Source organism: Pristiophorus japonicus, chromosome 10 (assembly GCF_044704955.1).
Source record: "Pristiophorus japonicus isolate sPriJap1 chromosome 10, sPriJap1.hap1, whole genome shotgun sequence".
In the NCBI taxonomy this organism is placed as follows: Eukaryota; Metazoa; Chordata; class Chondrichthyes; family Pristiophoridae; genus Pristiophorus; species Pristiophorus japonicus.
In genome coordinates, this window is record NC_091986.1 from 96,379,409 (window position 1) to 96,393,367 (window position 13,959).

The 13,959-nt window shown below is 45.0% G+C and overlaps 1 protein-coding gene across 1 annotated transcript in view; it reads left to right on the top strand.

Annotated features, from left to right (window-relative positions):
- Positions 1–13,959, top strand: part of LOC139274773 (short transient receptor potential channel 6-like) — a 277,996-nt gene that overhangs the window by 58,723 nt on the left and 205,314 nt on the right. The window contains exon 2 of the mRNA XM_070891460.1: positions 12,257–13,022. Coding sequence (XP_070747561.1) covers positions 12,257–13,022 — 766 coding nt within the window. The remainder of the gene's footprint in view (positions 1–12,256; positions 13,023–13,959) is intronic.

Sequence of the window (13,959 nt, forward strand, 5' to 3'; positions counted from 1 at the left end):
CAAAGGGCTGTGAAGATTAAATGTTTCTGAACATTTTGGTAAATCATGGAAGTTCTCTAAGCTTATATAGGCATCTTTATACTGGTAACAGTACGGGTTTAATTCTTTGAAGAGGTGACAGAGAGAGCAGACAAGATGTTTTTCACAATTTATTTTAATGATTTAGATTTTAGAATCAAAAACACAATTTCTAAATTTGCAGATGATACCAAATTGGGGGCGATTGTCAATACTGAGGAGGACTGCAACAAATTACAGGAAGACATTAATAACCTTGCAGAATGGGCATATAATTGGCAAATGAATTTGAACACAGATAAATGTGAGGTATTCCATTTGGTAAGAAAATAAGGAGGTCACATATTACTTGGAAATTAAGAATCTATCACTAAAAGTAATTGTTGTGCATGGAGAAAGAGTCAGATTGAACACTGTGAGCTCAAAGTAAAGTGTGACCTTAGTCTTTTATTGCAGGTCTCCAAAGTCTTTCTAACCTGTGAAGCCTCCTTAAATACCTTGCACCCAAGGGATTATGGGATCTCTTGGGACTCCAGGGGATGAGCCCTCTGCTGGCTGTACAGACTAAATACAAGTCCACATATATAACAACACCCCCCCCGTCAAAGTCAATAGTGTAACTATTTACAATATGAGTCGATCTGGTGCCCTTCTTGCCCTGGTTGATCGTCTCGGTGTGAAAGCTGGTATTGTTGAATCATTTGTTGGGCCCGCGCTGGGCTGCTGTGCAGCTGGTCTTGCTGGGCTGCCTGGTGTGTTGGGCCCTGCAGGGCTGCTGTGGATGATGAGTTCTGCTTCGTGGTCAACCGTGGTGCCGGTTGCCACTGGTGTGTATGTTGGAGGATCAAAAAAGGTAGGGTCCAAGGTGGGTTGCTCAGGATAGTCCGTGAATCTGAGTTTGATTTGGTCCAAGTGTTTCCGGTGAATGAATCCATTTGAAAGTTTGACCCGAAACACCCAGCTCCCCTCTTTGGCCATGACAGTGCCGGGAAGCCACTTGGGACCTTGTCCATAATTTAATACAAATATAGGATCATTGATTTCAATCTCGCGTGACACATTTTCTCTATCATGGTATGCACTTTGTTGAAGTCGCCTGCTCTCTACCTGTTCATGTAGATCAGGGTGAACTAACGAGAGCCTTGTCATAAGTGCTCTTTTCATGAGCAGTTCATCAAGTGGAATCCCAGTGAGTGAGTGGGGTCTCGTGTGGTAGCTAAGCCAGACTCGGGATAGGCAAGTCTGCAGTGAGCCTTCAGTTACCCTCTTCAAGCTTTGCTTGATGGTTTGCACTGCTCTCTCTGCCTGACCATTGGACGCTGGTTCAAACGGCGCAGATGTGACATGTTTGATCCCGTTACGGGTCATGAATTCTTTGAACTCAGCATTGGTAAAACATGGCCCGTTGTCGCTCACCAGGACATCGGGTAAGTCTTGAGTGGCAAATATGTCCCGCAGGCTTTCAATAGTGGCAGCGGATGTGCTAGCCGACATTATCTCACATTCAATCCACTTGAAGTATGCGTCTACAACCACAAGGAACATTTTACCCAAGAACGGGCCTGCATAGTCGACGTGTACCCTAGGGCCAAGACCATCAACTTAGCGCCGCCTCCCTGGGTACATTGCTTTACTGCGAGCATGTATTACATCTGTGAACACAGGACTCTAAGTCCGCATCGATGCTGGGCCACCACACGTGGGATCTGGCTATCGCTTTCATCATTACAATGCCTGGATGGGTACTGTCGAGGTCATTGATGAAAATGTCTCTGCCCTTCTTGAGGACCACTGCTCGATTGCCCCACAGAAGGCAGTCTGCATGTATCGACATTTCATCTTTGCACCACTGGAGCGGCTTGATCGCTTCCTGCATTTCCACTGGAACACTGGACCAGCTCCCATGAAGCACACAGCTTTTGCCTAGAGTTAATAAGGGGTCCTGGCTTGTCCAGGTTTTGATCTGCCGGGCAGTGACAAGTAATTGCTCACTCTCAAATGTTTCCATAAGCATGGCTAGATCTGCGGGCTGAGCCATTTCCACCCCCGTGGTGGGCAATGGCAGCCTACTGAGAGCATCGGCGCAGTTTTCTGTGCCTGGCCTGTGGCGGATGGCGTAGTTGTATGCGGACAACATGAGCGGCCATCTCTGGATGCAGGTCAATGCGTTGGTATTTATCCCTGTACTCTCGGAAAACAGGGATATAAGTGGCTTATGGCCAGTTTCTAATTCGAATTTTAGCCCAAAAGGTATTGATGCATTTTCTTTACGCCACAGACACACGCTAACGCTTCTTTTTCAATTATGCTGTAGGCTCTCTCAGCCTTAGACAAACTCCTGGATGCATAAGCAACTGGTTGCAGTTTCCCGAAATCATTAGCTTGTTGTAATACACACCTGATGCCATATGATGACGCATCACATGCTAGTATCAAACGCTTACACGGATCATACAACACAAGCAATTTGTTTGAGCATAACAATTTTCTCGCTTTTACAAAGGCATTTTCTTGGCTTTTGCCCCAAAGCCATTCTCCCCCTTTTTGTAATAAGACATGTAATGGTTCTAGCAGTGTGCTGAGATCCGGTAAGAAGTTGCCAAAGTAGTTCAAGAGTCACAGAAATGACCGCAGCTCCGTCACATTCTGTGGCCTCGGTGCGTTCTTGATTGCCTCCGTCTTCACGTTGGTGGGCCTGATGCTGTCTGCCGCAATCCTCCTTCCCAAGAACTCCACTTCAAGCACCAGGAAAACGCACTTTGAGCATTTTAACCTGAGCCCCACGTGGTTGAGTCGACTAAGAACCTCCTCCAGGTGTTGCAGGTGCTCGATTCTGTTCCGACCTGTGACCAAGATGTTGTCCTGGAAGACCACGGTGTGCGGGACCGACTTCAGTAAACTTTCCATGTTTCTCTGGAATATCGCCGCCGCTGATCGGATTCCAAACGGGCATCTGTTATAAACAAAAAGACCTTTGTTCGTGTTGATGCAGGTGAGGGCCTTCGATGATTCCTCCAGTTCCTGCGTCATGTAGGCTGAAGTCAGATCCAGCTTCATGAACATCTTTCCTCCCGCCAGCGTTGCAAAGAGGTCGTCAGCCTTTGGTAGTGGGTATTGGTCCTGCAGGGAGAAACGATTGATAGTTACTTTGTAATCGCCACAGATTCTGACTGTGCTGTCTCCCTTGAGGACTGGGACAATAGGACTGGACGACTTGCTGAACTCGATCGGTGAAATGATGCCCTCTCGTTGAAGCTGATCTAGCTTGATTTCTACCCTTTCTCTCATCATGTACGTACTGCTCTCACCTTGTGATGGATGGGTCACGCCCCCGGAATTAGGTGGATCTGCACTTTTGCTCCTTGCAAGTTCCCGTTGGCTGGTTCGAACAGTGAAGGAAATTTGCTTAAGACCTGGGCACACGAAGTGCCATCAGTGGGTGATAGCTCTTGGACATCATCCCAGTTCCAGCGTAACTTTCCCAGTTCCTGCCAAGCAGCATGGGACCATCGCCCGGTACCACCCAGAGTGGTAGCTTGTGCACCGCTCCATCGTAGGAGACCATTACGGTAGCACTGCTGATTATAGGAATCAGTTCTTTTGTGTAAGTTCTTAGTTTCGTGGGAACTGGAGTTAAGACCGGCATAGATGCCTTGTTGCACCACAACCTTTCAAAAGTCTTTTTGCCCATGATGGACTGGCTCGCGCCCGTGTCCAGCTCCAATGACACCGGGAGTCCATTTAATTCAACATTCAGCATTATCGGGGGACAATTTGTGGTGAATGTGTGCACCCCATGTACCTCTGCGTCCTAGTTCCGAGGCTGTGGTTCGTCATGATCCTCCATGGATCTGTCCTCCTCTGCAACATGGTGGTTTGCAGGTTTAACAGGCTTTGCAGCTCGCCTACACACTCGTTGGAGGTATCCCATTGTTCCACAGCCCTTGCAAACGTATTCTTTGAATCGGCATGAATGGAAACGATGATCACCCCCGCAGCGCCAACAAGGTGTTAATGGACTTGCATTCATCACCCTTGATGCTGGACTCTGAGTCATCTGCGGACGTGCAGCTGCAGGTATTTTTGACCTGCCCTGTATGTTATGATTCAAAAACAACATCACTTTGTTCACAGTACTTGTAGCAGCACTTGTGTGCTGAGAGATTTGCTTCATATTGTCACTGGTGGCAATGAATGCCTGGACTATCGCTATGGCCTTACTCAACGTTGGGGTCTCTACAGTCAAAAGTTTGCGAAGTATGGTTTCGTGGCCAATGCCATGCACGAAAAAGTCTCTGAGCATGTGTCCTTCAAATTCGCAATGTCCTGCAAGGCGTCTTAGCTCGGCGACATAACTCGCCACTTCCTGGCCTTCAGACCTTTTGTAGGTGTAGAACCGGAACCTCGCCATCAGAACGCTTTCCTTCGGGTTCAAATGCTCTCGGACCAGTGTGCACAAATCGTCATACAATTTCTCCGTGGGTTTCGCTGGAATGAGCAGATCCTTAATGAGGCCATACATTGGTGCCCCACAGACGGTGAGGAGGATCGCCCTTCGTTTGGCAGTGCGCTCTTCCCCATCTAGCTCGTTGGCCATGATTTACTGGTCGAGTCACTCCACAAAAGTTTCCCAATAATCTCCCTCCGAAAATTTCTCCAGGATGCCCACTGTTCTCTGCATCTTTGTGTTCACTATCCGTATCTCGTCGCCAGTTGTTGTGTATGAAGAAAGACTCAGACTGAACACTGTGAGTTCAAAGTAAAGTGTGACTGTAGTCTTTTATTGCAGGTCTCCAGAGTCTCTCTAACCTGTGAAGCCTCCTTAAATACCTGTGCTCCCAAGGGATTATGGGATCCCTTGGCACTCCAGGGGTGAGCCCTCTGGTGGCTGTACAGAGTAAATACAAGTCCACATATATAACAGTAGGGATGCAAGTTAGTAAGACCATAAAATTGCAAACCAAGCACTATTTCTAAAGGGATAGAATTGAAAAGTAGAGAAGTTGTGATGAACTTGTATCACACATTTCTTTCACTGGAGAGGGTGCAAAGAAGATTCACAAGGATAATACCAGAAATGTGAGGTTATACCTGTCAGGAAAGGAAGAACAGGCTGGGTCTCTTTTCTCTTGAAAAGAGAAGGCTGAGGGGTGACCTAATAGAAATCTTTAAAATTATGAAAGATTTTAATAGAGGAGACACAGAAGGCTGGAAATTGTTCAGCCTTGCATCCGTTGTTTCGGCGATATTTCGCTGTTTTTGGCAGAAAAAGCTGATCAGTTAAATTGTCCAAAGTCTTGCACCAGCAGTTTTGAAATACCGCTGAAAATCAGACCGCCGGCATGCAACATGAAAAAAAGTGCTATTGCTTTAAATTGGCCATTTGGGGCACCCATATTCTGGGTGAAAAAAAACACTCGAGAAAAATCTGCGTTGCAGACCTGCAAAAAAGTTGTTAATGTTTTTATTTTTAAATTTTTTGCAGCGATTACTTAGTTAAGGGTCTTGTAAATGTTTTGTGATTTTTTATTTTTTGTTTTTTGCTATTTTATTTGTGTTTTCCTCCCTCCCAAGGCTTCTCTCACAGCGATAATCGGCCTCGGACTAAAGTTGGCGAGGAGCACAGTTTCTGCCGCGAATCCTTGTGCAACGCCAATTTTTACCGCTGGCTGCATTTTGTGACGAAACTAAGGCCTTTAAAAAATGGCAGTGTGATTAGCGGTAGTTTTGGCAATAAATGCTGAAAAAATACCGCTATGATCCAAAGATGAATTTCTAGCCAGAGAGAGTGTTTTCACTTGTGAGGAAGAGCAAAACTAGAGGCCATCAATATAAGCTAGTCACCAAGAAATCAAACAGGGAATTCAGAAGAAACTTCTTTACGCAATGAGTGGTGAGAATGTAGAACTTGCTACAACAGGGAATGGTTGAAGTGAATAGTATAGATGCACATAAGGGGAGGCCAGATAAGCATATGAAGGGGAAGGGAATAGAAGCTTATGCTGATCGAGATGGATCAGGAAAGATGGGAGGAGGCTCGAGTGGAGTAGATTGGTTTAATTGGCAGCGAACTACTAAGTAGCTGTTTGGTGTTTAAGTAAATTTTCGTAAGTAAATTAATTTAAGGGTTAAGTTATGGCAGGAGAGCTCGGACCCATGTCATGCTCCTCCTGTGCTATGTGGGAAGTCAGGGACATTTCCAGTGTCCCTGACTACTATGTGTGCGGGAAGTGTGTCCAGCTGCAGCTCCTGACAGACCGCAAGATGGCACTGGAGCTACGGATGGACTCACTCTGGAGCATGCGCGATGCTGAGAATGTTGTGGATAGCACATTTAGTGAATTGGTCACACCGCAGGTAAGGGTTAGGACAGATAGTGAATGGGTGACCAAGAGACAAGGCAAGAGCAGGAAGGTAGTGCAGGAGTCCCCTGCAGTCATCTCCCTCCAAAACAGATATACCGTTTTGGATACTGTTGGGGGAGATGACTTACCAGGGGAAGGCACCAGCAGCCAGGTTCATGGCACCATGGGTAGCTCTGCTGCACAGAAGGGCGGGAAAAAGAGTGGGAGAGCTATAGTGACAGGGGAATAGATAGGAGTTTCTGCGGCCGCAATCGAGACTCCAGGATGGTAAATTGCCTCCCTGGTGCAAGGGTCAAGGATGTCTCAGAGCAGCTGCAGAGCATTCTGGAGAGGAAGGGTGAACAGCCAGTTATCGTGGTATATGTAGGTACCAACGATATATGTAAGAAGCGGGAAGAGGTCCTATAAACTGAATTTAGGGAGCTAGGAGTTAAATTAAAAAGTAGAACCTCAAAGGTAGTAATCTCTGGATTGCAACCAGTGCCACGCGCTAATCAGAGTAGAGGGAGCATGATATTTAGAATAAATATGTGGCTTGAGCAATGGTGCGAGAGGGAGGGATTCAAATTCCTGGGACATTGGAACCAGTTCTGGGGGAAGTGGGACCTGTACAAAAGGGACGGTCTGCACTTGGGCAGGACTGGAACTGATATCCTGGGGGTAACATTTGCTAATGCAGTTCTGGAGTGTTTAAACTAATATGGCAGGGGGATGGGAACCTATGTAGTGAGACAGGGTAAAGTAATATGGAATAAGATGGTAGAAAGGTAAAAAGTAATAGTGGAAGGCCGGGTAAACAAAGGCAAGAAACAAAAAGGGCCACACTACATCATAATTCTAAAAGGACAAAGGGTGTTAAAAAAACAAGCCTGAAGGCTTTGTGTCTTAATGCAAGGAGTATCCATAATAAGGTGGATGAATCAACTGTGCAAATAGATGTTAGCAGATATGATGTGATTGGGATTACGGAGACGTGGCTCCAGGATGATCAGGGCTGGGAACTCAACATCCAGGGGTATTCAACATTCAGGAAGGATAGAATAAAAGGAAAAGGAGGTGGGTTAGCATTGCTGGTTAAAGAGGAGAATAATGCAATTTAGGAAGGACATTAGCTTGGATGATGTGGAATCGGTATGGGTGGAGCTACGGAATACCAAAGGGCAGAAAACGCTTGTGGGAGTTGTGTACAGACCTCCAAACAGTAGTAGTGATGTTGGGGAGGGCATCAAACAGGAAATTAGGGGTGCATGCAATAAAGGTGCAGCAGTTATCATGGGTGACTTTAATATGCATATAGATTGGGCTAACCAAACTGGAAACAATTCGGTGGAGGAGGATTTCCTGGAGTTCATAAGGGATGGTTTTCTAGACCAATATGTCGAGGAACCAACTCGCGGGGAGGCCATCTTAGACTGGGTGTTGTGTAATGAGAGAGGATTAATTAACAATCTCGTTGTGCGAGACCCCTTGGGGAAGGGTGAACATAATATGGTGGAAGTCTACATTGGGATGGAGAATGAAACAGTTAATTCAGAGACCATGGTCCAGAACTTAAAGAAGGGTAACTTTGAAGGTATGAGGTGTGAATTGGCTAGGATAGATTGGTGAATGATTCTTAAGGGTTTGACAGTGGTTGGGCAAAGGCAGACATTTAGAGACCGCATGGATGAACTACAACAATTGTACATCCCTGTCTGGCGTAAAAGTAAAAAAGGGAAGGTGGCTCAACCGTGGCTATCAAGGAAAATCAAGGATAGTATTAAAGCCAAGGAAGTGGCATAAAATTGGCCAGAAATTGCAACGAACCCGGGGACTGGGAGAAATTTAGAACTCAGCAGAGGAGGACAAAGGGTTTGATTCGGGCAAGGAAAATAGAGTATGAGAGGAAGCTTGCAGGGAACATTAAAACAGACTGCAAAAGCTTCTATAGATATGTAAAGAGAAAAAGGTTAGTAAAGACAAATGTAGGTCCCCTGCAGTCAGAATCAGGGGAAGTCATAAAGGGGAACAAAGAAATGGCAGACCAATTGAACAAGTTCTTTGGTTCGGTATTCACTAAGGAGGACACAAACAACCTTCCGGATATAAAAGGGATCAGAGGGTCGAGTAAGAAGACGGAACTGAGGGAAATCCTTATTAGTCGGGAAATTGTGTTGGGTAAATTGATGGGATTGAAGGCCGATAAATCCCCAGGGCCTGATGGTCTGCATCCCAGAGTACTTAAGGAGGTGGCCTTGGAAATAGCGGATGCATTGACAGTCATTTTCCAACATTCCATAGACTCTGGATCAGTTCCTATGGAGTGGAGGGTAGCCAATGTAACCCCATTTTTTAAAAAAGGAGGGAGAGAGAAAACAGGGAATCATAGACCGGTCAGCCTGACATCGCAGTGGCTAAAATGATGGAATCAATTATTAAGGATGTCATAGCAGTGCATTTGGAAAGAGGTGACATGATAGGTCCAAGTCAGCATGGATTTGTGAAAGGGAAATCATGCTTGACAAATCTTCTGGAATTTTTTGAGGATGTTTCCAGTAGAGTGGACAATGGAGAACCAGTTGATGTGGTGTATTTGGACTTTCAGAAGGCTTTCGACAATGTCCTACACAAGAGATTAATGTGCAAAGTTAAAGCACATGGGATTGGGGGTAGTGTGCTGACGTGGATTGAGAACTGCTTGGCAGACAGGAAGCAAAGAGTCAGAGTAAATGGGTACTTTTCAGAATGGCATGCAGTGACTAGTGGTGTACCGCAAGGTTCTGTGCTGGGGCCCCAGCTGTTTACATTGTACATTAATGATTTAGACGAGGGGATTAAATGTAGTATCTCCAAATTTGCTGATGACACTAAGTTGGGTGGCAGTGTGAGCTGCGAGGAGGATGCTATGAGGCTGCAGAGTGACTTTGGATAGGTTAGGTGAGTGGGCAAATGCATGGCAGATGAAGAATAATGTGGATAAATGTGAGGTTATCCACTTTGGTGGTAAAAACAGAGAGACAGACTATTATCTGAATGGTGACAGATTAGGAAAAGGGGAGGTGCAACGAGACCTGGGTGTCATGGTACATCAGTCATTGAAGGTTGGCATGCAGGTACAGCAGGCGGTTAAGAAAGCAAATGGCATGTTGGCCTTCATAGCGAGGAGATTTGAGTACAGGGGCAGGGAGGTATTACTACAGTTGTACAGGGCCTTGGTGAGGCCACACCTGGAGTATTGTGTACAGTTTTGGTCTCCTAACTTGAGGAAGGACATCCTTACTATTGAGGGAGTGCAGCGCAGGTTCACCAGACTGATTCCCGGGATAGCGGGACTGACATATCAAGAAAGACTGGATCAACTGGGCTTGTATTCACTGGAGTTCAGAAGAATGAGAGGGGATCTCATAGAAACGTTTAAAATTCTGACAGATTTAGACAGGTTAGATGCAGGAAGAATGTTCCCAATGTTGGGAAAGTCCAGTAGCAGGGGTCACAGTCTAAGGATAAAGGGTAAGCCATTTAAGACCGAGATGAGGAGAAACTTCTTCACCCAGAGAGTGGTAAACCTGTGAAATTCTCTACCACAGAAGGTTGTTGAGGCCAATTCACTAAATATATTCAAAATGGTGTTAGATGTGGTCCTACTACAAGGTGGATCAAGGGTTATGGCGAGAAAGCAGGAATGGGGTACTGAAGTTGCATGTTCAGCCATGAACTCGGTGAATGGCGGTGCAGGCTCGAAAGGCCGAATGGCCTACTCCTGCACCTATTTTCTATGTTTCTATAAACACCAGCATGGACTTGCTGGGCTGAATGACCTGTTTCTGTGTTATATGTCCTGCGAAATAGTAGGATACATACACAATTTGGTCAACCAGAATCTGAAATGAAAATTAGGAGATTTTTAATTCAATTCATTTTGTTCACTGAATAATGAATTAATTGCTGGTGCTAGTCTCTAGTGACTAGTTCAGAGTTCTTGCAAGACAATATATGGTTTTTCAGGTCAGGTTTCTGCAGTGCATCAAGGTGGTTTCAGAAATGGTTTTAGCAGGGCATGGAAAGGTTTAAAGGACATTTTTCGATCTTTCTGTGTATAGAAAGGCATTTTTTCAAGAAAGGTTTTGTATCTTTCTATGGGAAATGTTTCTAGTTTAGATGTTTCCCTTTAATGGATTTTGGACTGCTGGCCGGAGGAATGTGATGGCCAGTCAATCAGTAGTCCCAGCAGGAGGCCCAGTCCATTTTGAGGACAGGGCCTCATTAGGACTGAGCCAGTGGGGTACAGGTGGAAATCAAGTGCCCCAGGGAAGCACACAGACTCCAGGCCCCTGTAATATTGGGCCGCTTTTCTGGTCTCCAGGGTGGAAGACAATAGATCTGTGGAGTGGGCGCTGGTCTCAGGAGCAGGAAGCTGGTTTTGTAGAGCCTGGGGGAGTACTCCTGCTCCTCCCGGCCCCACAAAAATCAGCCTAGCCACCAGCTGATACTGGCATGACTTAAAATATCTTTGGGGTCCTATTGATGCCATAAGACCCTGATTTAAATATCAAAATAACTGTGTGCCCTCTCCAGGCATCTGCCCGGACTACCGATTCATAGGACCCTGACAAAATGGAGATGCCCACAGCAATGGCAGGAACAGGGTGGTAAATTCTTCCATGCCATTTTCAGGGAAGTCATATTAGGGCTATAAACGTGGTTTTGTGAAAACAGTACATGGTCCACTGCATAGAAAGGATTGGCATAGTTTAATTCATACATGACCTCATCAATGTGTTGTTAGTAAAAAATTATGCATGCTTTTTTTTGGATTCTTTTTTGGAAACTGATGGAAGTCTTACACTACATAGTTTAGAACAGCCACAAATTTGATCAATTGGTCCTCCTGGAACCTCCTTGTTGGCAAAAATACTTCATGTAACGTTATAAGAATTAAATAAAAAATATTACAAAACTTATAATAATTCATTATTAGTAATTTGGGCATTCTTTGATAATGAACTGCCAATCTCGATAACTCTTTCACCTTGTGTTGTTACTGAAATTTCACACACAAATTATGGTCAATTATGGAGTTTGAAATTTTTCATTAATTAGGAATGTTAAGTGAATATGATGCAAATGGTTAGAGATTCGGTAGGTTAGCATCTCCTGTTAGCACATGAGGATGGGGGGTTTAGCGATTAGGTATGGAAAATGCAGCGACACCCTGCAAACTTCAGTGCCGGTTTAGCACTGGCGCTAACTCATAGCACCTGGGCCTCTAGCACCTCGCAGATCATGACATCATAAATTGCGCAGCGCCCCGTTATCACCCTAGATGTAATATTGGCTCTCGTCCACTGCTGTATTGCCTCGCGCCAACAATGCTAGCAAGAGGAGGTGTTGTGAACTCGGCTGGCGGCTTTGGGAGCGGTAATTAAAGAGAATAGTTTTCAGCTCGCGCAACCTTTATTATTTGTACCAGTCTAGTGCCTGCGCAAGTTTTTCATGTTTCACTGGTGCAAGATGACCAAGCCCTCCACTTTGTGAGAGTGTTTGGGGCTGTAATGGCAGTCACGCAGGTCACCTTGCAAAATAGAACTGCCGACAACTAGCTTGTGCAGCATCATTGGCCCTCACCTTTAAGCGAGAGACGCAACCTCTCATACCGTTACCAATGCGCTCAAAATTGTTTAGCACTCTGCCCCTACTGCCCCGCTCTCGGACTTTAGCACCCTAAGAGAAGTGGTTAGCGCTTGATTTAATGCTCCAGTTCTCTCTCGGAGTGCGAAAACTGAATATCGCTGGAGGAGAGAATAATTAGAGCCTGGCGCTTCTTTTTCAACTTTTCAAAAATTGGGGCACTACCGAATTTCTGCTCTAACTAATGTTTTTCCCGTCCATTTTAGCAATCGTTTCATTGGGGATAGGCCACGACGGCAGACAGTGCAAAAAGGAAGAAGACAAGCATTCCGAGGGCCAGCCTACATGTTTAATGATAGGTCCACGAACCTAACTCCTGAAGAAGAAAGATTTCTCGATGCAGCTGAATATGGCAACGTTCCTGTGGTCAGAAGGATGCTGGAGGAATCGGAATCACTCAATGTGAATTGTGTTGATTACATGGGTCAGAATGCGTTGCAATTGTCTGTAGCAAATGAGCATTTGGAGGTCATAGAGCTTCTGTTGAAGATTGATAACCTATCACGTGTCGGGGATGGTTTATTATTGGCCATCAGTAAAGGATATGTCCGAATAGTGGAGGCCATCTTGAATCATCATTTGTTCGCTACAAAACACACACTGGCTGTGAGTCCAGAGCAATATCAACCAGAGTACAATGATTTTTATGCCTATGATGAAGATGGTACCAGGTTTTCCCATGATGTCACTCCGATCATCCTGGCAGCTCATTGCCAAGAATATGAAATAGTTCACATCTTATTGAGAAGGGGGTCCCGAATTGACCGGCCCCACAACTATTTTTGCAAATGCAAGATGTGTACTCAGAATCAGCTGAACGACTCCTTCAGCCACTCCAGATCGCGAATAAATGCCTACAGAGGCTTAGCAAGCCCTGCCTACTTGTCACTCTCTAGTGAGGACCCAATACTTACAGCTCTGGAGCTCAGTAATGAACTCAGTATGCTGGCCAATATTGAGAAGGAATTTAAGGTGAGTTAAAGCTTAAAAAATGTAACCTACTATTTGTGCTGAATCTATAGTGGGTGGAACCCCAAAGTTATAGTAATCAGATTTAACCAATAATTCTGCAATATACAACTTTATTTTCTGCATGTCAAAAGTATCCATTCTATACTTTAATAATAACAGCTGCTTATATAATTACTGCCGTTACTTGAGTTACATATATCTCAGTTCTACAGACTTTTCTACAGTAAATTATTAAATATTCAAATATTGAGGTTACAATTGCAATATTAATAAGTAAGTGTTAATATCTTTGGGCAATCAATATACTTATTGTATTTCCAATACAATGTAGAAACCATTGTCTCTAGGTGCACATCATATATGACTAGATCATAGTCATGAATCCTAATGCACACCAGGCTGTTACTGTTGTCATCACTTCCCATTTATATGTTCAATAGTTCCATATTCAAGTAGACTGAGAATCACAATTTTCCCATAGACACTGTGTCCATAGGGGCTTTGTTTGTTGTGAGTTGTCCAAGGCTACCTCACATCTACAGGTGCACCTTCTGGCAGCTACAACCAAGTGAGTCTTTGAACAGCAAGGGACCCATGCTCTGCGAGAAGCAGGCCAAGTGGGCATTGTTGAGTCTGTGATAGACAGTCTGGGCCTGCAGTTGGTGAAGCAGCAGGAGGTATGATCACCCTTCAACAAACTAGTTCCACTCTAGCCCTCAGGATCTCTGCCAGCCAAAGTGAACCTGGTTGGTCAGGGAGGTTCCATCTCACCACTAGCCCTCTAAAAATCCCTGAGACAACAAGTTACCAAAACTTCACCCACAGGGAGTAACCAAGACAGCCCCAAACCATCTCTCTGCTCAACCTAAACTCCACAATAAAGGTAAGGGACTGGATTTTCGGTTGTCTAACGCCTCAGTTAGCGGCTAGAGGGGGC